The following is a 27,307-nucleotide window of genomic DNA, read 5'->3' on the forward strand; positions in this document are numbered from 1 at the left end:
GCAAAAACGTGAAATCCGACTTGAAATCTTGAAATCCCGCAAAACATTGAGAACAATATGAAATCGCGAAATTTAACGATAAATCGAGATATCCTGAAATCCGACGAAAAATCCCGAAATCTAGGACAAATGTTACGAAATCTGAAATCCGTGTACTCTTTTCCCTTCAAATCAACCATTATTTTTCAAGGACTTTTCCCAACAATTCCTTTGGTGCAGCATTTTGATAACCTGCGATTTTTTGGGTTCGTTATGTCAGGGCTCATCAAATATATGTATTTCACTGATTATTCAATCAGATTAGGATTATTTCAGGAAGGTCACCAAGAATTATGATGACAACAGTGAAGAAAGTCGAATTTGAAGGGTTTACTCCAATCACTTGAGTCTTTTGATTTGCCTTGGAAAGAATAACATAACACGAACTAGAGAAATTATTATTGAATTACTAACTTGAAAATAGAGTAATTAACCTATATTTCGCAGTTAGGTTTTCAATTTTTGACTGTACTTGATTTCCAGTCCGAACGGCATCATATTTTTCAAGTTCCATAGAACATATTATATAAAACTTTGTTCTTCCTTCTTGCGGATCTTAGTTCTTTATTATTATCTTTCAAAATTTATAGAAGAATCCTCGTATCGATTTTATTCTACGATTGTCTTTTGTCCATTTCACTCGCAATTTTTCGTTAACTTTCTCAAACGTCCAAAGCACCTTTCATGTTATGCCAAGCTGCCGAAAGAAATTAAAACCTAGAACCCAAAATTCGCGAATGCGCAGTGAACGCCAGAAAAAAACCTGGGTTTTTAAATTTAACCGCGATTTGTTTGGCTTGAGTAAACCATCTTTAAATGTTCTACCGTCTGAAAAGTTGACCGCGGAATAAATATCGACTTTAAATTACTGAACCTGATTTTAAGGCCTCGTCTGAAAAGCGTATAAGTAGATTGCAGGTTTCCGGTGAATGGACCAAATATTTCATTTAAAATATTTATTTCTTGATGATACGTAATTTGATACTGAGAAGAGCGAACAAAAATAGTTCATTATCATAAATGATATGCGTGGTTATTTGTTAAATTTGTCTTAACTTAGTTATTTTAATTTATTTATGTGTTTCATAGCTCTGGGATTTCTCACAAATTCGTTAATGATAACCAGATTTTCTTATATTTTTAAGCTTTTATATGGTTTTTTTGGCCCCATCGAAAACGAGCCTTACTTTATCCAAAAGAACTTTGGTCTGCACATAACACATAAACATACAAGATGTAAATAACTAGAAGAGAACTGACTAATTAAAACAATTTTTAATTCAACTAATTAACTGTGTTCTCCCATCGAGTGGTGGTCGTTTTTTAAAACTATAAAAATCATTGTGCATTTGTCACATGAACAATATCTCGTGTGTCCCTTTGTACAGTTGAAACGGGATTTTTCAGGGATATCAAGAGTCCATCTAACTTAAACCTTTATTGTTTCCAATCAAAAAGAAAAGGATAACTTTGTAAATGTTTGAGCTCGCGTATATAGTGTCCGAGATAAACCTTTAAAGTGTTCGGTTTTGCTACTTCACAAAATAAAGCTGCCATAAATGATTTTGCAAGAGGTCCTTCGTCAAAATTGAAGACTGAAACCAAAATTCCTTATTTTCACTGTTGGAAAAAGGTACTCCAGCATTAATGACTACAAATATCTCAGCTTTTTATGGCTCATGATAAACGTTTTAAGGCCATGACTTATTCCAAAATAAACGATATCCCCAGAACCAAACGATTCAACTTCTAAAACTGAACTTTTAGTCTTTAAAACCGTTCGTTTGTTCTTCGGCACTTTAAAACCATTTTTTCGCAACAAAGCTAATTAATTTTTTAAGAACCACATGTGTTAACCAATTTCGAAATGAGTCAGGAAATGAGATTGAATAAATCACTCCATTTAAAATAAATAATTAAAAAGAACTGACTCAAAGTTCTTCACTGGAAGTTGCGCTACCCCCGATATTTCATCAAACAGGCAGACTGGTAAAACATAATTTTTTAAACTCTCCTTTAAAACGTTAGGGAAGTGTATTTTATTTTAAAAAAAGTTACGTCTACAACCTACGCCTTTTCAGTGGTAAGCCGAATGAACTTGTACATGAAGTGCAATGAGTTGACTATTTAAATCACTCACGACGGAAACGCCGTAATTTGGATTGACGTTTTAAAGTCGGGTCAGGACTGTAAAGCTGGTTTCACACTCGACGGAAAATATGCCGGAAAGACGATAATAAACGCCGAGCTGCAAATTGATTCCCATTCGATATACCGCTAACGTTCAACTTTACGCTGCTAATTTTCCGTCGAGTGTGAAACCAGCTTATTTCGATATTCGGGTCCAGATTGTATTCCGATCGTCGGATAAGAGTAAAACTTTATCAGTGTGGAAATTTCAGGTCATTGTTTGACTCAATTCCAACTGCTTCTCCTATTCGTCCGTGTAGACTCTTAGCCGAATAACAAATGAAGATCTTAATATTGTGTGCTATTTTAATCGTATAGAAACCGATGCTTTTAATAAAGACGTTACAGCTCTCTAATGTTTTCACTGCATTATTATTTCCGGCAGTTCATTGAACCAAATTGTTGCTGACTAGTGCATCATACTGATAGGTTTATCAGCAGAATGAATTTTCGTCGGAGGCATAAAACTTTCGGCTTTCGAAATTGGTTGCAAAGAGCAATGATTTACACATAAAGAAAATGAAGTATTTTTTTGGAAAATATGTCATTATAAATATGTATAATATGTTTCAAAGTCTGGTTCTTGATAAAAACCTTCCGACTAAAAGTTACAAAGTGCAATACTTACAAAACACTCGTCTGGGAGATTCACTTTTAGTATTATGAATATTTGATGTTTTTAACAAAAATAATTCTTCATTTTTATTTTACGAACTTTAAAAAAGACTTTTACGTGAAATTGAGAGTTGAGAAGAGAACATTTAGTTATTTAAATTCGGACCCCCAGTGTCATTGAACTCATTAATAGTTCAATTGGAGATTCTTTCGTAAATTTCCGCTTGGAATAATAATGACTGCCTTTTAAAAATGCGGCTTAAATTTACCAGTTCCGTGAATTCTTTTTACCTCTCCGACGGGACTTTGTACCCTAGGAGAGGTTATACAAGCACCGTGTCTGTCTGTCTGTCAGGCCTGCGAACGCGTTCGCGTTTTCGGGGCAAAGGGTAATCACAAGCGTACGCAGTTTCTTAGAATCAGTGAAGGTTTTTCCAAAAGCGCCTTCTTTTTGTCATTGGGTGTAGTATAATTTTTTAATCGGCCGGGATTCGAACCCGAGTTCTCTTGAACGACCGGTGAGCGTTCTACCGCAGAACCACGGATACAGTTACGCTTCACTAAAAATTAGAAACTCTTCCGAGGAGAGGAATATTTTGGCTTGTCAACTTGTTTAGTATAAAACTCACCGTTATAATGGTTATTTAAATATTTACATCCGTTAAGTGGTTTTTCAGGTGTGGCAACTTCGCTGAATAACAATGACAGGTGAAAATCTTTTAAAAATCGGCAGTGTGTTAATTGGACGAGTTGTCGATTATTTTTTTATTCAAAGAAGAAAGGGCGGATTGAGTCTGAGAAGACCGCGAGCCCGGCGAAGACACCAACTAATTAATCAGGGCCAGATATGTGGAACGGCCACGCCAACGGGGGATACGTTGGGACAGGGGAGGGGACACCCGTGGCGGAAGTATTTCGACCACCCGTTTGGGGATTGGTGGTCGTCCTCACACGGCCATCCCCAATCTCTGCCTCCCGGACGCCTGGTGTTGAGGACCAACTTGCTGATGGTTGGTTAGACGAAAACTTAACGGACCGATTTAAAAGGTTGATAGTAAAGGCATACTGGTTCACAACCACTTAAGACCATTAATAAGACAGAGACGAGATGTAATTTAAAATGAGAGTTTATTAACGAACACTGATTAATTCAATTAATGATTTATATTTATACGCCATATTAAAAAAACAACATTTCTTATCTGGTCAATAATCGTCGGAATAAAAAAAACCGTGAAAATATCAAACATTCTTCCCGACTTGACCTAACGGTCAACTAAACTAAGTACTGTTCATTGGTAGAGGACATATTTTCGTTATAGATCTTTTATACGTTTTATTGCCGATTTTCACCGTAATCACTCTAACAATTGCGTCGAGACCTGGGTGCGTTTCAACAATTTTTGCCAGACTCCAACGGGTAGGCGGTAGCTGTTCGTCCTTTAGAAGTACTACGTCGTTGACATTCAGTCCTGGCTGCGTTGACGTCCACTGAAGTCCTTGGACCATCTTTTCCAGAAATGCTTCGATAGTTGTTGAATTCGTTGCCATTTTGATAGCCGGTTGGGATTGATGCTTGACATGTCGGGTTCTGGAACTGAGGTAAGAGGTTCACCAATCAAAAAGTGACCTGGGGTGAGTACTGCAAAATCGTCTGGCAACGAACATAAGGGTCGAGAATTTAGACAAGCTTCTTTTTGCGTCAACAGTGTCGTAAGCTCAAAAGTGCATTTGCTACGACGCGGCGAAGGTGTTCTTTCGTTGACTTGACGCCAGCCTCCCAAAGACCGCCAAAATGAGGAGATGCCGGCGGATTGAAGTGCCACGACTAGAAAACGATTGACCTCGTCAGATTGAGATGGCGATTGTGATTGCTGTAATAGTTTGCGAAGTTCTTTATTTGCGCCAACGAAATTGGTTCCGCAGTCTGAGTATAGGTCAGCACACTTCCCTCGTCTGGCTGTGAATCGCTTAAAAGCGGCTATAAAGGCTTGTGTGGTAAGATCACTTACCAGTTCCAGATGGATGGCCTTTGTCACCATACATATGAAGACCGCATTATAACCCTTAGAAATTCTCCGCCGGCCTCTTAATCTTGATTCACGGACTGTGACTGGACCGGCGTATTCTATTCCGCTCTTTAGGAATGCTCGAGCGGGTTGTAGTCGACATGACGGTAAATTTCCCATCAGTTGCGGTATTGAACGTGCCCTCTCGCGATAGCAGATGCAGCACTTATGAACAATGTGGCGAGCTAGATTTTGAAGACCCAGAATCCAGAATTCTTGTTGTATAGTCGTAGTTAGAAGCAGAACACCTGCGTAAAGGTTGTCCAAGTGTGCTTGTTGTACAATCAGCTTACCGAGGGAACTGGTGCTCGTCAGGATTATGGGATGCTTTTGGTTATATGGAACATCGGACTGACTTATTCGACCTCCAACTCGTATCACGCCGTTGACGACCAAAAATGGATACTATGACAGGAGACGTGACTTAGACGACATAAGTTTTTTGTTACCCAGACTCTCCAATTCTTCACCAAATGATACTGATTGAGTGATACGAACCTATTTGGTGAAGGCGTCTTGTGTCTCTGTAGTAGTCAGATGACCAACTTTCCTTTGCTCGCCTTGTCTTTGAAGTAACAACCTTCGCTTCACCTTGCAGTTGTTACAAAACCGGATACAAAGAGCTGTAATTCTTTTCAATTTGGTCAACGATGAAAACCGCAAGAGCATCTCGAACTCCGTTGACGTCTGTACGTGAAGTGTCTGGATCTTTCTCTCCTCCAACGTTGTATCTTTTATCCGGTTAGTAGGCCAGCTGCTTTCGTCTTTCTTCAGCCACGTAGGAACCGTCCACCAGAGAGAGTGACCTGCGAGTTCAGCTGCTGGAACCCCTCTTGTAGCGCAATCGGCTGGATTATTCTTACCACTAACGTGACGCCAATGGTTAGATGGTAGTGCCTCTTGAATTTTAGCTACTCGTTTGGCGACAAATGTCGTCCAGCGTGTTGGTGCCAACGCTTTCCAGCTCAACGCGATCGTCGAATCGGACCAAGCATACGTCTGAATGTTCTCGAAGGATAAAGCTTCTTTTATTTTCTCCAACACTTCTAACAGCAGATGGGCACTGCATAACTCAAGCTTTGGAAGTGAGACCTGTTTTATAGGTGATACCTTCGTCTTTGCTAGAATAAGGTGATCGGACGTTCGATATTCGCAGGTAACTCTGAAATTGGCGGCCGCCGCATACGCTGTTTGTGATGCATCGCAAAACAAGTGTAGCTGATAATTATCTCCATCTGGTCTGAAGTTGATCCATCGATTAAATTTGATTATCTGTAGCAAAGGAAGCTCATCTCGGTACTTGGACCAGCATCGTTTAATATCTTCTGGTAACGGTTCATCCCAGTTTAGCTTTCGTAGCCACAGTTGATGGAACATTACTTTGGCAATGATAATTGTTAGCGCCAGCCAACCCAATGGATCAAAAATACGAGAGACGTCTGACAGTAGACTTCTTTTTGTAACGTAGTCTTTAACTGGAGGCAAAGCGACTGAAAAGCGGAACTCATCGGTTGCTGGATTCCACAAGAGTCCAAGCGCTTTAACTACATCTTCGCTGTTGTTTTCCATTGGTAATTGATATTCTCGATCTGTTTAAGGAACCGCCGACAATATAGCCCTGTTGTTCGATGACCATTTTCGAAGTTGTAGACCACCAGCCTTAACTGATTGGATAAGTTGCCGTTGCAATTCAAGCCCAGTATTTTCGTTTAAGGGTGCTCCAGATAGACAATCATCCATGTAGAAATCATCTCTGATGACGGGCGATGCCAATGGAAATCTGTCACCCTCATCAATACTGAGTTGTTGCAAGACCTTTGTTGCCAGATACGGCGCAGGGGCCGTATCGTACGTCACTGTAGTTAAACGATATTCTTTAACCGGCTGATTAGTGTCTTCCCGCCATAGAATTCTCTGGAAGTCATGATTTTCAGGCTTCACCAAGATCTGTCTGTACATCTTGGCTATATCGGCTGAGAATCCAATTCGGTGCAACCGAAACCGCAAAAGGATTGATACCAAATCCTTTTGAATTTTTGTTCCAACCAGTAACTGTTGATTTAACGAAATCCCAGTCGTAGACTTACGAGATGCGTCGAATACGACTCTGAGCTTTAACGTAGAACTTGCCTCCTTTTCAACGCTGTGATGTGGTAAGTAGAAGCAATCTTTATCGGGTTTCTGAAGCTGCGCCATAGGAATTTCTTTCATATGTCCCATATCGAGATATTCCCTCGTTGTAATGCTGTGTTCTTAGTGTTGCCGAGTATTACTGGATCTTTCTTAAATGGAAGTTCGACGACGTATCTACCTTCTGAATTACGCTGGTGGGCATTGGTGAAATGTACTTCAGCTTGTTTATCTTCGTCCGTGTATCGACTCGCAGTTGTCACGGTCTCGAGTTCCCAGAATCTCTTCAGGGTGCTATCGAGATCAATAAACCCGTGGTTACTGTTAATTTTAAATGCCGTACTTGCTTGTAATGATGGTGACAATATTCTTCCAGATAGAAGCCAACCCAGTCGAGAGTTCTGACATAATGGTGAGCCTTTCGGACCCTTGATTAACCCCTTCAGGAATTGGTGGCCCTACAAAAAGACCTTGTAGGCAAATACGATGAAAGCACAAAGCATAAAAACAAAGCCACAAATAGCCCCCCAAGAGCGGCCTCTGAGATGTTACACGAAAGAATGGTTTCAGCAATTAAAAAATATTTACTTCAAAAACAGTTAAAATACTACTAATGAATGAAAAACTCAAAGCCGTGGTCACCAGCCTCTAGCTAGCACCCATGACTGTAAAAAATGTTATTTGTTGTAGAACCTAAATTCACAATACCAGCCAAAATATTCAACATAGTTTTGCAAAGTTCGTTATTTTGTACTTTTATTTTGAATCAATCTTACATATAATAAAGGAGTTTCAAAACGGAAAATAAAAAGTTTAAACACTACTGTTGTCTTATCGTGTATATTCTCTTTTTTGACCATGGCTAAAACAATACTAATTAAAGAATTTAAAACAAAGTTCTGCAACTTCATGGTATAATGTTATTTACAAGTTTAAAAATACTCGGGACGTTTCGGACCGAGGTCCTTCTTCTGCCGCGTCTAATCATATTCAGATTGTACATTTCTACGTCAACCCAAAGAAATTTTTTTTAACTTAAATCTAATCAATACTAAAACATATTTAAAAAAATAAAATAATAATAATAACCACAAACAACCAACTTCACCCCTGTTACTTTTTCTCTCCTCCTTCCTTATCTCTAAATTTTACTTTGAAATCCCCCCCCCCCCTTTTATGTCAGTTACACCCTTATCCAGATTTAGGCCACCAAATTTTCTAATATACACCGCTTCCTTAAAAACTCTTCTATTCCAATCGGGTTCCTGACACACTACTTTTGCCGCCTCCTAGTTTATATTATGACTACTATTTTTTACCTCTCCGAGGGGCTATGTCCTCTAGGAGGGGTTATACAATCACCGTGTCTGTCTGTGTGTCACCAACGCTTATAAGTTACGGTGTTTTTCTAAAAAACAGCTTTGGCGAATGTCCTATACAAAGTTATAACGTTAGGTACTAAAATTTATTCTATTATATTTATTTATAAATTATATTAATCTTATATTTATAAATTATATTAATCTTATATTTATAAATTATATTAATCTTATATTTATAAATTATATTAATCTTATATTTATAAATTATATTAATCTTATATTTATAAATTATATAATCTTATATTTAATTAAATATTTATAAATTATATTAATCTTATATTTATAAATTATATTAATCTTATATTTAATGAAATATTTATAAATTATATAATCTTATATTTAATTAAATATTTATAAATTATATTAATCTTAAATTTAATTAAATATTAATTAAATATTAATAAATTATATTAATCTTATATTTAATTAAATATTTATAAATTATATTAATCTTATATTTAATTAAATATTTATAAATTATATTAATCTTATATTTAATGAAATATTAATAAATTATATTAATCTTATATTTAATTAAATATTTATAAATTATATTAATCTTATATTTAATGAAATATTAATAAATTATATTAATCTTATATTTAATTAAATATTTATAAATTATATTAATCTTATATTTTATTAAATATTAATAAATTATATTAATCTTATATTTAATTAAATATTTATAAATTATATTAACCTTATAGTTTATTAAATAATTAAGTATTCTAATGAAAAAGTTGATCGTGGATCAAGATTTGAACTCGGGTCGCATTGTTACCACGCGGATAGTTCACCGCCGAGCCATTGACTTCCTCAAGGAAAATGTTAAAGTAAAGGAACCATTATGCTATGGCAGGTTTTTGACTAAATGGATGAATACAATATCTGTGGATATTTTTTATTTAACTTTGTTTGTTTATTTTTGTGAACTTGTTTTTATTTCGTCGGGAATTGAACCGGGAGCGCGGTTTTAGGACTTAGATTCGTTGCCGCTGTGTTTTTGATTCGTTGCCGCTGTGTTATTGTTTCCTTTTACGCTGTGTTATCAATCTGTAATATATTATTCAATGACATGGTTAAACTCTTTAATTGTCAGTAGGTTTATTTTTTCGGATACGCTTTTTTGTTGTGTTTTTTAACTGATCGAGATTACGTTCTTTTTTGTCTAATCTTTGGTATTGTTGGTTTTTTCTGTCTTATATTTGTATCTATTATTTTTTAAGTTTATTTCCTTTTTCCCACAAAATCGTCCAGCCTTAGAGGAACCTTTAAAAGCGTAAGTCATGCCCAAAAGCTTATCCGGTTTCATTATAATAACGTGAAAAATCGTATTTGTGAATGGTAAGGTGTTGCGCTTCTTGATATTATATTTTCTATTGCTTGATTTCTAAGTATTTGAACTAATTTATTGATTGACTGCGTTATAATATTTTTCTACGAATTATTTTGATTCTGAAGTCTGATTGCTTGACTGCGTTATAATATTTTTCTATGAGTTTTGTTTCTGAAGTCTGATTGATTATGATGTTATTGTGTATTTTTCTATTCTTTTTTATTTTTTGATACTCTAATATTTTAAACTGGATATAGTATAACGTTACTTCTGCGTATTTCGAATGTGCGTGACGTGGAGGGTATTTTCACGTTTTATTAGGATCAGTTTTTTTATTTTAAATACCTTTCGTTTTATTTGTATTTTATCTCGTGTATTCAGTCGTATATTTTTATCGAGTTTTATACATCGTGCGTTTACACTTATGTTGGTCTGGTTTTTAACTGGGTCGTCATTACATCATAATTTATTTTAAACGTTTTCTCGACTGATTAAGATGTTTAATTTGAAATAAAATGAGCGTTAAAGATGCGGCAAGTATTTCGTAAGCGAGAAAAATACAAATACCCTCTGTAGATATTTCTATCATTAAAATTGGCTTCGTATTATATTTAACTGATAAATTTGTACCATAAATAGGGTTAAATTCAATTGTGCATTGTTTTAGTACGTCTAACTCACTGTCTTAACTACTTAATTTATAATATTCTGAATAAATTAATTTCGGTTGTTTCGTCTCAATTATTTTAATTATAATTAAAATTTTATACCGGGCGGGATTGAACCTGGATTACGTTTTTAGTAAATAACTCTGAATTGCGGAGATATATCTTTAAGGGTCATCTCGAAAAATTAATACCGCTAGGGACAATTCTCCCGAGGAGAGGTATATTTTGGCTTGCCAACTTGTTTAAATGTGCGCTGCTAACCATTTCTTTTTATCTAAGTTTTTTTCACTGGTTTTATGTTCTCTCCTTCTTATTTTTAATGTTATTTTCGATTGTCCTATGTATGCTGTTTCACAATTGCATTTTATTTCATAAATTATCCTGGTCTTTTTTATATCATCTATATCTGGTTTATTTTTTATTAATTTCGTTTTAAATGTGTTCCCAGTTTTATGTACACCGTATTTTTTAAGTCTTCTCACTAATACCATGTAACGACAATACATTTTTATATTCCTCATTCGGAACCATATTTTTTACAATATTGTTTTTAAAAATGGAATCCAAAAAATACTTTAGATATCCACTATTGGTGAATTGTCTTGAAATCTTAATTTTATCGTCTATTGCAGTGTCCGATATCGTTTCAATTTTATCTTTAAACATTCTTAAAATTCCAATTTTTATCTTATAGTGATGTGACGAATCAAAATTCAAAAAATTCCGGCGTGTGTTGGTTTTTGGTATAAACTGCAGCTCAATTTTTTATTTTTGTGACTAACCAAAATATACAGGAAAGCTAATTTCTTACTGTTGTCGGCTTGAATTATTCTCTCAAAAATAATCTTACATCATTTCCGTCATCCGTAACTAATAAATTTTTATCGTTGGGCTGTTTTTCGTTGCTGGTGCGTTCTGACAGAAGTTCAGCCACCCAACGATTGCCATCCAACGATCTTTGAACAATTCAGTCAAATCTTCCCACATATTGTTTAAGATACTACAACAATAATGATGTTGTTGATATTTTCCATTCCAGATTCAATTCTACTACAGTTGAACACTTTTATATTCTAAATACAAGGCGACAAAACAAATCGAAGAATTGAATCTCTGGCCCTGACTTTTCCCCATAATTATATTATGAGTTGTAAGGTAGGCTAACTTGATGGCAACCGCTCGATGGCAACATTACTGTCCTATAGTGGGAATTTCAATCTAAATTTTCTTTATCATTTGAAAACATTTTCATAAGCCGTTAAAACCAGTTATAAATTTAGGCTTAATTTAAATGTGATTTGACGTTAAATATTCCAAACTTGTGTTACTAATCTTTTAATTAAAACATAGGTGGTCTTACATCAGTAGCGCGCAAAAAAATATTAGACGATTGAAATACTAATTCATAATAATGTCCATTGTTTTAAGCTATGTTAATATTATGTTTTAAAAATATTTTTTCACACTTCCTTAATTAGTTTTTAGACTTGGCTGTTGTAATAACTGTAATATGAATAAAATTTATTATTATTTTTAAAATATTTTTCGAACAAATAATGTTTGAAATGAAAACTTTATTTGGAAAACACTTCCTTTCAAATAACGACATCTCAATAGCAGTAAGCCAATCGATGTTGTTCCATGCGCATTTGGAGATAATTAAACATTTTTATGAGTTTAAATTCATTCTAATTTACTTCCCCTGGAAAAAATTATGTTTCATTTCATTGATCATGTTTAATTGCGTATACTATGACTGTCCGATTTTTAATTTAGAATGTGTTCCAATTTTCTTAAAAAGGAATTTTAAAAAAGTGTGTAATTTAGAGTAACATTTCAGTAAGGAACTCCAAATTTCAGACAAATTAAAAAAAATTCTACGTTTAAAAAAAAAATTGCTGGTAGGTAAACACACTTTTCAATGAGTAAGTTGAAGGACCTTCTCAAAAATGTTCCAATGGAACGGGTTGAGTCGAAACTGGTCTTTTTTCTCTAAGTTATGAGTTCATGACTAATTCAGGCTCGTACTCGGTGGCAATACGTTTTTTAAAGAGACTTGCCGAGAAAATGTTTCTAATGTTTATTTGTGTTAACCTTTCAGCACAAAGAGGAAAATGCTTATTTTTCAAAATATGCAGCAATTTCAAACATTCGAAACTATGGTAAATATAATGCATTGAATTGCAAACGTTGGGACATAACGATGTATTGAAAGTGATATTTTAATACCAAACGTATTTAGCTTGTTTAACTCCCAGTGTACCAAAGGGTTTTAATTATAGTAGCTTAAAAAGATGTAGTTTCATTAATTTTACATATAACTATACCCATCTTTTGAAAATGAATGCTATTTAAGCGTATAAATTCTTACTTTTATCAATTTTTATTTTAAATTTTAAAATAATATTATTTCGAAACAAGTGTAAATTTATTAATGTAATTTGCTAGCTCAAAAGAACCTTCCTCGACAAAGAACATCAATGAAAAAAATCAATATTAAAAAACAAGCATTTTTAAGCGAAAATTTTAGGAAACTTTTATATGATAATCAATCAACTAAATACAAATTGTATACAGGGTGTTACGGATAAGAGTACCGAAACTTTCTATATGCATTCTATGGGTCTCTATGAGTAAAAACGTCATATTAACATGGGTCCTAAAGTGCTTCGTTTCAGAGATATGGGCTCCCAAGAAACTACCCCAAACACCGAACACAGCCTTAAATCTGGCAAACAATATTCTTCCTTGAACCAAATTGTTTTCATTAAACTATCAATTGTTTTTATCCGTGAGGCGAGAAACTTTAATAATAAGTGGCAAAAGTTCATGAATGTCCTTTTAGAAGTAAAATGAGTTTGAAGACAAAGCCATTTTAATTTAGTGATACGATTTTAATTATTAAATTTAAAGATACAAATGTAATAAAAATTCTAAAGGAATGGTTTTCAAATTGTCTAATTCATTTTGTAGCGAATATGGCACATTGGTCTAGGAACGCTTATTGCACGGACGGGCTCAAGAAAAATGGGTTAGAAGCTCAAAGATTCAACCAGCAGTAGATTCCTAAAAGACTGGTGTCAGATCGACACAAAGTTTAAACTTTGTTTTTTTTTTGTGATTGGCATGTAACCTGGAGAGAGATACAAATAATATTTCGACTGGTTTTACCAAATAGACGAACGATTGAATCTTTGAACTTCTAACCCAATACGCGTTCTTGGACGTACCATATTAACAAACTTAAAAGCATTCTTTTAGAAATCTTATGACATTTGTATCTTTAATTTTGATAATTAAAATCGTTCGTAACGAAAAATGATTTTATTTTATTTGGAACCGTGTCAATAAAATTAAAATGGCTTTGTCTTCAAAGTCATTTTACTTCTAAATAGACTATGAGCTACGTAAATAAAATCGACTGATTGGTACCACTCGAGCGCACCAAATTTGAACTGTACATCGTGATACTACATGTCGTCCTGATAATTTTCAGCCATGATAGCCCGTGCGTATGAGTAGCTTAAGGGGGGAAAAAGGGGGCGGAAATTCAAAATGGCGGATTTTGAAACGCGTATAACTCTACGTGCGATGCTCCGATTTACATATAATGTACATATCCGCGATCTACGTTACCAGACCTTTCGCATACAGATGTGCTCTACAGGGGTGTATCCATTACCGTTACCAAGTTACCACTTGTGACCTCAGCGCACCATAACCTTGACGATTTTAGTTAACCCCATCGTGTATGTACTCATTTTTTAGCATTTTGCAATGCGAATCTAATGCATTTACATTCAATTTCATAAAGTTCAATTATAAAACCACATTAATTTAAAATATTTAATAAGCTGAGCCGGTTACCATATCTTAGCCACGCAATATTTTGCAACGGGATCCATAGTTAACAGGTATACTTACGTCGTTTTTGCACGGATTTCGATTAATTTTTATCCAAGAATAAAACAAGCTCGGCGATATTTTAGTAATATTTATTTAAATAACCAATAGCTAAATAAAAATTGCGAAATGTTTAAATAATCGAAAGTGAATAAGCCTATTATTCAAATAAAACAAACAATTATTTAAATACATGCCACTTTTATTCAAATAAATGCTTGGTTGAGTAAAAAACCTAATTAAATAGTTTAAAATGATAAAATAAAAATAAATATAATAAACCGAAAAATTTGTGAATAATGAATACACAATTCCGAGCACTAGGTATACTAAAAGTTAGTCTAGGCGTACTAGCTTAATTTCGTAAACGACAGTCAAATAATAAGTTAAGAGTATATTTAGTATTTCAGGTATAGTATTGTGTATCACATTATTTAACGTTTTATCATTGCGTTCCCTGACTTACCCAAAGTTTTATTTAAATGTATCGCTCAGATCGCTTTAATAACGAAATTAACTTTGTGCGAAGTTGTTGTGAACTAAAACTAAAATGGATGAAGAAACTCGATGTATTTTCCACACAAGTAATGAAAACCCAACTGAAAACTTTGTGCAAGTTAGAGATTTAAACTCATGGAAAGTATTACTAAATGCAGCTGAAATCAGGCATTTCAAACCAATATTAGATCTTTCTCAGACATTAAGTGAAGGGGAAGTGCCGACGATAAAATATCATCGAAAATGTCGAAGTTTATTTACAATGAAAAAACAACTTCAGGCTATTCAAACCAAAGAAATCAGCCATGGCAGAGAAGATGACCAACTGGAAACTAGACGATCGATACGAGAGTTACCTTCTACTTCAACAGTTTATAAACCAGAATGTATATTTTGCCAAAAAGTTGGAAAATACGTGAAAGGAAGTAAAACCCGAGAGCCTCTTCTTTTATGTTGCACTTTACGTGCAGACGATAAAGTTAGAACAGCAGCTATGCAAAAATTAGACAATCGTATCCTTAGCCTTGTAAGTCTAGATATCGTAGCTGCAGAAGCACATTATCACAAAAGTTGCTATCGATATTATACAAGGCTTTCAGTGGATGAAAATGCGAAGATGAAGAAACTCAGCTAGAAAAAAAGGCTTTCACAGATCTATGTGCATATATAAGAAACGATCTATTTATAACTCCTAGAGCAATTATGATGAGTGACCTGGCGGATATTTTCATTGCAAACCTACGAAAACATGGAGTTGAAACTATTCGTCCTACTACAAAGAAACACTTAAGGAGAAAATTAGAAGCGGAATTCGGAACTTCTCTTCACATTATTTCTAACGATAAAAGTAAACTTATAGTGTATCCAGATAATCTTACAACTGCGGCACTGGTAAAAGAAAATTTAAGTCTTAAAGAGGAACTGACAATCGTACGCTCGTGTAATGGCGACTCTTCACTGCGATCAGCCTGTTATAGCATCAGGTCAGATGTGAAGAAATTAGAAGAATCTCGATGGCCACCCCATCCTTCGGAATTGACCGAGGAACTTATCAACATACCAGAGTCTCTCAAGGAGTGTTTGAATTTAATTATCACAGGAAATAATTCTGGAAGCTACAGTCCGAAAACCGAAACTGTAATTAAATCTATTTGCCAAGACATAATTTACGTTATATCTTGTGGAAAATATCATCCACCCAAACAAGTTCTATTGCCATTTATGGTTAAATCATTAACTGGAAATATTGAACTTATTAAAATTTTGAATCGCCTTGGACATTATATATCCTATACAGTACTAGAGGAAATTGAAACGGCATTTTGCGTCGAAAAAATAAATTCAACCACTCAAGATATTCGAAAAGTCATATTACCAACGAATATAGTTCCCGATCTTTTTACGACACTTGTGTGGGATAATATAGATCGTCTTGAAGAGACAGTTGACGGGGGAGGTACTTCGCATAGAGTGAATGGAATTGCCTTTCAACCTCAATTCTTTGGACCACTGATGTGCCTTCCTTTGCAAACAGTTAAAAGGGACAAACAGAGAACTTTAACCCTAAATTCCCTTCCATTAACCGAATACAATACCGGAAAGAGAGTAGGACCTACGCTAGTTAAACCTCTGAATTTCCAGCAGAACACTATTTCGTCTGTTACGAGACAGAAAAACTACCTTTGGGTGGTATCTCGGTATTATAATGTTGAAACACCAAGTTGGACTGGCTTCAACATTTTGACAAGGAGTGACATTTCAGTTAATTGCGATACAATAGGCTACCTGCCTACCATTAATTCGCCAGCCACGAATATGAATACAGTGTATGAAATCATCGAACAATCACTAGATATATTGTAGCAGCTTGAAATTGAAAGTGTCGTTTGTGTATTTGGCCAAGCCTTGTACGCAAAGGCAGCTGAAATAACCTGGAAAGACCCGGTGAAATACAAGCATCTAGTTTTAAGAATGGGTGATTTTCATACTATTTGCGTTCTGCAGTCGATTCTTGGCAAACGTTTTCAAGATGCGGGTCTGAGGGATTTAGTTGTCGAAGCTGGTGTAATCTCAGAAGGAAGCGTCGACAACGTAATGAACGGTCGACACTACAACAGGGCAATTCGACTTCACAAGTTTATTTACGAAGCTATACTTCGTTTAGCTTGGGATGAGTTCGTTCCCTGGTTGGATAGTAATCACCCAGATCTATCAAAAAGTGTAACCGAATTGAAAAATTTGTTCACGAATCAAACAGGCGACATTACGCAAAGAGAGTGGGAGGAAATGTTAAATTGCGAATCAAGTCAATCGGTGTTATCGCTTTTCGACGATTTCATCGAAGGCATTGGAAATGGGGAGAGAGGGGATTTAGCGAAATTTTGTTTATCGTACGTAGACATGGTGGAAATAATGCTTAATCTTTTGAGAGCTGTAAGAGAGGGAGACTGGTCCTTACATCTACAGGCAATACGTTCCTTGCTTCCCTGGCTATTTGCTTATGACAAAATAAATTACGCTCGATATTTGCCGGTGTACTATGCTCAAATGGTCGAACTGGAAAATAGCAATAGTTACGTTTTCAGTTATTTTAAGGACGGTGGTTTTTCCGTTCAACTTCAAAGCAAAAACCCTTTTGGAAAAATTCCAGCCGACCAAGCCATAGAGATGACGGCGAACAAAGATACACAAACACCTGGTGGTACTAAAGGCTTCAGCCTGAAAGCTAACGCCTTGAATCGCTATTACCTTTCTGCAGAGTACCGTAGTATGTGCGTTAAAAACATGCGAGACATTACATATTCTTCGAACAAAGAACTATCACACAGTGATTTACAAAAAGCAAGACGAGATCAAGACCACTTAGCAGTAAATAATTTAATTTTAACTATAAAAGAGTGGGTGAACCCAATGAGTAGCGACAACGGAGATCTAGTAAGCATTTCGACGTCATTGAGCGCACCACCAGAGATAGCTAGATGTCTATTCCAAGCTCAAGATATTGGTGAACAATGCTTCAAAGAGTTTTCTGAAAAACGTCTAGAGAACGATGGTCCATCGTAAATATTTTTTGACCCTATTCGTAAACAAAAATTGCAAACATTCACGAACGTAGTTAAGAAGTCACACAAACTAAAGAACAATAAAGCCGAAGTCGTACTTAAAGCAGACCGGAATCTGTTTGCTCACATGCTTCTTGTAGCTCAGAATAGAAATCTTGACTTGGAAGAAGTACTATCTTATCCTTTGGGTCCTATTCCGTGGACACTGGCGACGCCAAACGGTATCCTTCGCAAAACGAATAAAGCAAGTCTGGCAAGTTGTATTGAAAAGAATGTCGCTCCTGTTGAAATTATACCAATGCCTTTTGTCCTTATCATTGACGGGATTATGCTCGTTCATAAAATTAAGGGGGACAACCTGACTTTTGGAGAAATTGCTAAAGATTTTCTTGCGCTAGTTTTGAAGTTAGGAAAAGATAGCAACAGAATAGACGTCGTGTTTGACGTTTACCGAGATAAATCTATTAAAGGTATGGAGCGAGAACTCCGAGGGGAAAAACGAGGACCATATTTTAAAAACATTAATGCAAATCATAAAGTTAAGAAATGGAAGGACGTTTTGAGCAGTACTGAGAACAAGGCGTTCCCCTCTCCACCGAACCAGGGACGTACCTTTGGGGGGGGGGGGTCAGGGGGAGGCTCCCCCCCCAAAGTTTTGTAGAGTTGGCAAATCGAGGTGGACTTGGCAAAATGAAAATTATGAAACATGTTAGTTAATTTAAAAAAATTCCTAAATCGATAGTAAACGATATGGCAAAAAAATCATTTAGAATTTCCCAGCAATTTACTTCCCTAAACTCATTAACTATGTATTTATATTTAGTTTCGCCGTACTATATGCGTAGATGAACTATCGTTATAAAGAAAGACTTCGTTAAATTTGCATATATTTAAAACTTTATTAAGGCTTAATAAAGTTTTAAATATATGCAAATTTAACGAAATCTTTCTTTATAACCATAGCTCATTAACTATGTTTGAGATTTCTATGTAGTTGCTTCTCCTTAGGTATAACTTACAAGACCTGATTTCTACGCTAGGCAGCTAGTGTGTCGGAACTTTAGTTCAGCCTTGTGGTAAAAGCTTTTTTCCTACAGCACCTTATAAAATTGAAAGGCAGATAGACGCGTGATAGAGAATATCGGTTGTTCATTATTATTTCAGTGTTCATTTTCTACGCTAAATTTGGCAATCTGTATAAAATTTATAAAAATAGTTTTAATTTCTATAGGAGATGTTACAGTTTTTTTTACTTAGGGAAAATTAGGTAAGTCGTGTATATTATAATGATATTTATTAGGAAAGTGAAAATTTCACAAGCCAATATTCCTAAAGTAGCGTTGGGTAAAGATAACGTGTGATCATATCCCACACAGCACAAGCCAGTCCAAAAGTGGTCGGAAAAGGGTCCAACAGTCGGAAAGTGGTCGTAGCCGTATAGGAGTCATTAAAGAACAATTTCCTGGATAGCAAGTTTTTGGTGTTAGCTATACCGACCGTTGGGCCGACTATTGTAAAAACCTTTAATATAGTGTTACTAAAAATTGGTCGGACCGGCAGTTGGTGAAGAGTGCATCGCCGACTTGTCCTTTTTGCTATCCACTGGAGAGTCGCGAATGTCACAGTCCCCCCGACTGCCCAGAAAGACGTCGGCCCGACGGCATTGAGTAAAATTTGGGCCAGCCTTCCAGAAATGAGTCGGCCTGACGTCTGTGTGTTTTAGTTGGGCCTACCCACAAATTGGTCCGTCCGGCAGTTGCAATAATAAAATAATTTAAGCTTTTTTCGTGTATATGCCTATATAGAACTAAGAAATTCGGTCTATTGTCTAAGATCAAAGTGTAGTATCTTTCTTAGTTCTTTAGGTAATACACTCGGAAAAAGCTTAAATTATTGCAATTTTTTTAAAGAAACTTCTTCTATAGACACTAGGCCGTATAATAAAAGGCAAATTATTATGTAATCAACGTATAATTGGTTAATATTGTTATATTGGGTACGGTGCCATGCGTGGAGACAGTTATTGCAGCGTTCTACTTTCGACAAGAAAGTGTTGCAATTTTGTCACTGGTGCCTATTTCTTTATACAAATATCCATATCTCACTGGGAAACATAGGTTAACCTGGCTATTCTTAAATTTGAGATTGTGTTTTGTTAAACCGAAGTTTAAAATAAATGATTTAATTGAAAGGATTTGGCAAAGTGAGATTTTCTTTACCATGTCATACGCATTTAAAACAATTAATTTTTGCAGTTGAATACTTTAATCAGCGTTAATAAGTCAACCCATTAATTACGCTAAATCGTCGGGCCGACTTTTTTTGGGAAAAAGTCGGCCCAACATTTACAGTAAGCCATCGGGCCAACCATCGATTAGGTATACCTTACAATTGCACTAAACTGCCGGACCGACCAATTTGTGGGTAGGCCCAACTAACACACAAAGACGTCAGGCCGACTCATTTCTGGAAGGTTGGCCCAAACTTTACTCAATGCCGTCGGGCCGACGTCTTTCTGGGCAGTCGGGGGGACTGTGACATTCGCGACTCTCCAGTGGATAGCAAAAAGGAAAAGTCGGCGATGCACTCTTCGCCAACAGTCGGCCCGACCAATTTTTGCTGTGTGGGATATGGTGTGATACAGTGTCGGTTGTTCTTACGTTAATATTTCAGTAATAAGTGTTTGAATTGTTTATGTTATATTTGGGTATGAATAATTCCAGTTATTCAAAGCAGTTCAGTTAAACAACATCTAGTATTCGTAAAAAATAGATACATATCATCCTGACGAATCGTCAGGATGATATGTATCTATTTTTTACTACAGCGGGATAGACGACGAGAAAATAGTAAGCGGGTTTGATGGGATTTTTAAATTGCTGTACATCGTTCAATCTCTGTTTTCTTCTTCGTGTATCTCACTTTATATATAAAGAGAGTACGCAAATGCTTCACTCAATATAACCATTGAATTGGGAATAATACTGCTAGAATTACAATTACGATTTCGGTTGCCATAGTTACACGGGACCTGTTCTGATAAGACTGTACGATATTCATCTTTATAATTAGGCGGTAGCGCCATCTATATTTTGTAAAGTTACATGGCTGAAAATAAATCATTATTAGCTAACTCACCGTAACTTGAGTTACAAAGGATCGTGTTGACAGAATATAATTATTTTTAAACAACTTCAAAGGTTTGTTTGTTACGATAAATCATACATTTCAATGTCGCATCAGATTCGCGAAAAAATTCAATTGCAATATAGTTTCCACCACTAGAGACAGATGCCGCCACGGTAGAACGATAAAGTTGAATAAGTGTCCTTATTGAACGAAATTGGTCCCGCGCCAGCCAGATTTAGTTGTACCTCTATTTATTCCCAACTCAATGAATATAACTAGACGCCGAGCCGTTTTCGCCATTGAATTGGAAATAGTACCGCTAGAATGACATAGGCGCGTTCGGTAGTCGTGGTTTCGCGAAATAAATTCTGAAATTTCCAGTCGGCGCACTCAAGCTGAATGACTCAGCCGTCAACTCTATCATTATACGGGTGGCGCCATCTATAACTTCCAAAGTACATTAGTACCATTATTTCAATTGTATAGTATATAGTTCCCGCCGCTAACAGCGGATGGCGTCACCGATTATAATTTTAATGAAACATTTAAATTGAAATCTACCGTAACAATCCAAACTTAGACGACTAGACAAACTTTGGTTTTTACTTGGCAAATTTCACTTACCTCCCCCCCCCCCAAACGTACTCTCTTCGGTACGCCCCTGCACCGAACAATCGACCACTATAGTACTATAGTGCCTTCGCGTTAGGCTAATTTACTAAGAAATCGTTGCATGATATAGATTCGCTACAAGGTCAGGGTTATTAGCAAGTATATTCTGCTAAGCTTTAAACGTTTTCTTAGTCTATGTCACAACATAAACAAGGTTTTAGTTGATTTTCCTCAACTGATAAATATTTTAAAATATTTCAAAGCCACTTTTTTAAATTTGAGCATTGAAAATATGAAATTGCATAAAAGTAGATCTGGTGAAGATGCCCGTTTAACATTTTGGGGGAAACAATTTAAATCCCTGGAATTCATGACTGCCCACGTGGGAGAAGCTGCTCGTCAGCTAGAAGGCTTTCACATTCACTGGGAAGTAACTACCGGTCAACCCGTCAATTGGAAAATCACGCAACGACGTCCATATTTTTTCCCATAGAGAAAAAACCGCTTAATATGACGACCATGACCAAAACTACAGAGTAAATAATAGATTTTAAAATATATTAAGATAACCGCTACGTAACCTCATAGATCAACTCAGTTATAATCAACTTCAAAGTGACACATATAAATACCTCCCAAGGGACGGGTCCTAATAATTATGATTAATTACTAAAAATTAAATAATTTAAATCAGTATTTAGTGATTCAAATTTCAATTTAAACATTGAAATCTCAATTTAATCATTCAAATCTCAATTAAAGCATTCCAATCAAAATGTAGTCATGCAAATCTCAATTAAGTTATTAAAATCTCCAATTTCTAACTATTATTATAAAACTTCAAAAGTTAAAACTATAATTTTTAGAAAAGTTTAAGTAAATTAGATGTTACATAAAATTATAAGTACTAAAAACTAATATTAATGGTCCTCACCTCTTGCGAATTTCAAGATTCTTAGTCAAATACATTTTGAGAAATATTCATGAACAGTGTCAGTCACGTTTAAAAGACGTTTGTATCTGAATTCTCATTCCACATCCTCTTTTTTGGATATTTATCTCTTTTTCCTTAACCACAAAATAACTTTCAATTAGTAAAACTGATCTCAAAACCATCGCAGTGAAACGAGGCTTGAATTGACGTAAAGAATTTGAGACCAAAAGAGGGCCTTTGTGAGATCTGTAATTTAAAACTTTTTCAGGGTGAAGAGGTTTCTACAAGAGCCACGGAAATTCCTCTCCTATCGCAGTAAAATCATATAAGAAAGATAAGGAAGGCTAACTCGCCCATTGAGCTATGCAAGTTTTTTTTCGAGTCGCGACGCTATCGCCCCCTAGAATTTGTACTGAGCACTATCGCCTTTTATTTATTTTACGCGATGGCGGTTGTCACAGCTGATTTTGACAAGGACTTAAAAAAAACTTGAATATCACGGAGGGAAAACTTGCTGTTACACAAAATGCAGCAATTCCCAAGGTAGAAAAAAGCCAGGGGTTTCTTTTTTTGACTTTCCGACTGATGTTCAAATGTGATTATAAATTAAAAATGGGTTTTTCGTTAACCTTTGGTGAATCACGTGTTTTTGTTTACAGATGTGAACAGTGGTTAAAAAACTCTGGAAGAGAGGATTTATTGGGAAAAGAGAAATATATTTGCGAAAAAAGGTGGAAACTTTGTAGTGACCACTTCACCCAATGTAATTTCAAAAATAACGTTAGGTAATAAAGTAAACATGGGTAATAACATAAATAGAGCAGCTTAGTAAAATTTATGTTTCACATATCAAAACTAGTTTGGAATGCTGTTCCAGAAAAATACCACCCTGTGATCTCAATTAATAATCTAGTAATTTCTACTCAACATATAGGTAATGTCAAAGGTGCAGCATGAGTCTGAATTTGTGACTGAAGTTAAAAAGGCTGAATAATCTTTTATAGGTCCCTCACTCAGTCGAACCCCCATTCTAGTTAGCCAAAAAGGATCTCCATCAACATCTAGTCATAATAAAGATGTCACGCATACACATGTACACTCTGTTAAATAAGTCTTCGGCCGTTGGGATTTTCGCCCTTATTTGCGATTATCTGAAAAACTATGAATGATAGCAAGTTGAAACCAATTTTATTTTTAATACTTTACTAATATCTTTCATACCTATGTCTTGATTCACGTGTAGCATTTCCATATCCGCCGGAAACGCGAAATATCGTTTTTGACAACTTTTTTAATAATGATGTTACGCCCCTGAAACCTGCATTTTTGGATTCTAAAGGGTCGATTCATATTTAGAAAGTGCCATTGTTTTCCGGCTACGTCGAACGGCTTCTACGATATGGCCTATTGAAAATTCGGGTCTCAATCGGAAAATTCTCAAATGCCTAATTAATCAATATTATTAATCTGGCATATAACCACAGCGTTCCAACAACTCGTTAAATCAATATATATATGCTTATTGATGAAACGACGAAAGTGGTTTTTTTCCTCAACAATAAGATATTATTTCTCGGTCGCCTCGAGCATTTTAGAATTTTCCGAATGAGACCCGAATTTTCAATAGGCCATATCTTAGAAGCCATTTGACGTAGCCGGAAAACAATGGCATTTTCTAAATATGAATCGACCCTTTAGAATCCAAAAATTCAGGTTTAAGGGGGGTAACATCATTATTAAAAAAGTTGTCAAAAACGATATCTCGCGTTTCCGGCGGATATGGATATGCTACACGTGAATCAAGACATAGGTATGAAAGATATTAGTAAAATATTAAAAATAAAATTGGTTTCAACTTGCTATCATTCATAGTTTTTCATATAATCGCAAATAAGTGCCAAAATCCCAACGGGAAAAAGACTTATTTAACAGAGTGTACCTCCCGAATGAAAACTAACTTCGATTGTATCTGGTCCTGTACGCAAAATAACACCGATTGTATCTGGTTCTGTACGCAACCTAACCCCGACTGTATCTGGTCCCTTGCGAAGTCTAACCCCGATTGCAAGTCAAGAACGAACAATTTTTATGTCTCCATCACTATCTAATAAAAATACAAGAAAAAGCTATGACTTTTGGTATATATTATATATATTATTTACAATTAACATGAGACATAAATTCAAAAACTTAATTATCATTTTGGTAGATTCAGTTGTTAGTCTGACACCATTAGAAAAAGGTACACCTCATAGTAAGAACCAAAAAGAAGTGTCAACGAAAAGGCCTCATGATTATGATCCAGAAGATCCATATCCCACAAAAAGACCTGGAACTTCACTTGCAACACCAAAAGTGAAGAACGGATCTCAAACCGTGTTACAAATTATCACCTAAAAAGATGAAGCTAAAATCATTGTTACAAAAGCAATACCTTAGGAATTGGAGACTTTAAAAAAAATTCCAGTTCTAAAGTATCTAAGTCACAAGTAGTCTTTGAAATGAGGAAACTTCTTCCAAAGCTGACTTCTTTGAAATGCAATTAAAAGCTGCATCAACAAACCCAAAAGGACGACGATGGTCAGCCAAAGAGAAGCAGCTGTGCCTTACTTTGCACTATCACGGACCAAAAGCTTACTGTCTTTTAAAAAAGATTTTTCTTTTGCCAAGCCAGGCGTCATTAAAGTCATGGTTAAAACAAATTCCTTGCAAGCCAGGCATTATGAAGGAATTTTGGGATATCTTGGAAAAGAAAGTAAAGTGTATGACTGAAATAGATAAACTTGCAATGTTAACTTTTGATGAAATGTCTCTCAAAGAAGGCCTAACGTACAACGAAGGTGAAGACTTGATTGAGGGATTTTGCGACTTGGGCAATTCCAAACGGAAATTGGACTTAGCAAAACATGCTACTGTTTTGCTTCTTTCTGGAATTGACTCGAATTGGAAGCAGCCGGTTTCCTATTTTTCAATAAAGACATTCTTCATGTCTATTGTCTCTATATGTCTTAATCCGGACCTGGCCAGGAAGGAATAGCTGTAAAACTTCTGACTGCCCTAAATTAAATCTCTTTTCCAGAAATGTGTACAGAAACCAAGAAAAAACTTATAAAGCTCTACCTTAGAATTAGAATACATCATAATGTACGATTGAAAAACAGATGGTTGTTTGAGGAGAAAGAGAGGAAAAGGAAAGAAAATGAGAAAAAAAAGAGAGAGAAACAACAGTCTGAGTGTAAAACGTCTTAAAAATCTAAAAGGGACTCAGGTGCTCGCAAACTTGCGAAACTTGCTCACGAATAGTTGGTGTTGATAAGCTTATACGATTAGTCATGGATGAAATTTCAAGGGGAAAGATATAATACATCTCCATTGATTTAAAGTGCCTTACTAGCCTAGTACACCAACAATGAGCAAAATTGCTAGTTAGTGGGCTGCAAAATACCCAAGAACCAATTATTTTCTAATTATCGACGTTTACAACTACTCAGAGACTGCAATGAAAACAAAAAGGGCCATAAATGAAAAGATTTTGCAATTGTTTATTTTACTTTACTTTATACTAAGGTACTTTATTGAGAATATTAAAACAATCTGATTCTTGTACATTCATAAAGTTATGGGGCTAGAAACAAAATTTTATATTTTAATACTATTTGCTAGTTTTTCTCTTTTCAATTATTTTGCAATAAAAACTATATTTACCTAATTAATTAATTAATGTCATATTTAATTTGTCATCCAACCTTTGAAAGCAGAGTAGCAGTCTAGCGGACTAAATCTGCCCAATTTTTTTAAAATCTTACGTGAAACTAAAAAGCGCCATCTCGAATTTGTACTGAGCACTATCAATTACAGTGCTGAAAAGCACCTTTCATAAAAATGGGCGGGTTAGCCTTCCTTATCTTTCTTCCATGGTAAAATAATGAAGAAAATATAGGTTACAATAATCGTTCTTATGTTTTGAAGTTATGTTACTGCAGTGGCGTCGGAACATTTCTGGAGCTGGGGGGGGGGAGGGCAAGGACGTGGAAATATGTACCTAATGTATGAACAGGGATGTAGCCATGGGGGACGGGAGGAGGAGAAGCCCCAACTTTTTATTCGAAGGTCACGAAACTTAGCAGAGATGGCGAAATCAAAAATTCAACAATAATTATGAATTTAGTTTAAAAATTCAGCTTAAACCTTAGTATAATACTCAATTTACTAAAAAAAACCCTACTTTGGTCAAAGTTATAATATAATTTATCATCTAGAAGTGTGTCACTGTTGTTAACCGCCGTATAATTAGAGCCTTCGAAAGTTCTGGACAAAACCGTGGATTTTGAACTTTCCACAAAACCGTGGATTTTGAACTTTCCTGGGTCAATCTCATTTTCAAACGCAAATTTAAAAGTAAGGGTTGTAAGGTTTTTTAAGGAATTCGTCATACAATTGATGGACGGAAATATTCCTAACCCTTGCTCATAGATTTTAATTCACCAAGGCGGGGGGAAGATGGCGACAAAATGCGAGTCGTGGCCTTATTGTGGAGTGAATTAAATCTGAGAGAGGGGGGGGGGGTTACATACAGGGGAAAGAAAAAAAATAAAAAAGAGGGGGAGATTCGAATTCAGAATGGAAACCCTTTGTCGTTAATCAATCACAAAATCTTTATTTAACACTCAAATTTATAAATAACACAAATACAAAAACAAATGAACAAAATTGCGGGGGGAACTGAGGGGATAATCT

General features: G+C 35.4%; 2 protein-coding genes across 2 annotated transcripts; both read right to left on the reverse strand.

The window, feature by feature from the left end:
* Nucleotides 1–4,310: 4,310 nt before the first annotated feature.
* On the reverse strand, nt 4,311–6,482 carry LOC149954581 (uncharacterized). Its single transcript, XM_090169968.1, has 2 exons — nt 5,460–6,482; nt 4,311–5,318 (listed from the first exon to the last, which is right to left on the reverse strand). Exons 1-2 carry the CDS (start codon nt 6,480–6,482, stop codon nt 4,311–4,313), a joined length of 2,031 nt encoding a protein of 676 aa, XP_090026094.1.
* A 24-nt stretch (nt 6,483–6,506) lies between these two features.
* On the reverse strand, nt 6,507–7,124 carry LOC149954582 (uncharacterized). The gene has a single exon (XM_090169969.1). The coding sequence runs from the start codon at nt 7,122–7,124 to the stop codon at nt 6,507–6,509; it is 618 nt and encodes a 205-aa protein (XP_090026095.1).
* Nucleotides 7,125–27,307: the final 20,183 nt, after the last annotated feature.

Source organism: Leiobunum rupestre, chromosome 3 (assembly GCF_980474605.1).
Source record: "Leiobunum rupestre chromosome 3, qqLeiRupe1.1.hap1, whole genome shotgun sequence".
Lineage (NCBI taxonomy): Eukaryota > Metazoa > Arthropoda > Arachnida > Opiliones > Sclerosomatidae > Leiobunum > Leiobunum rupestre.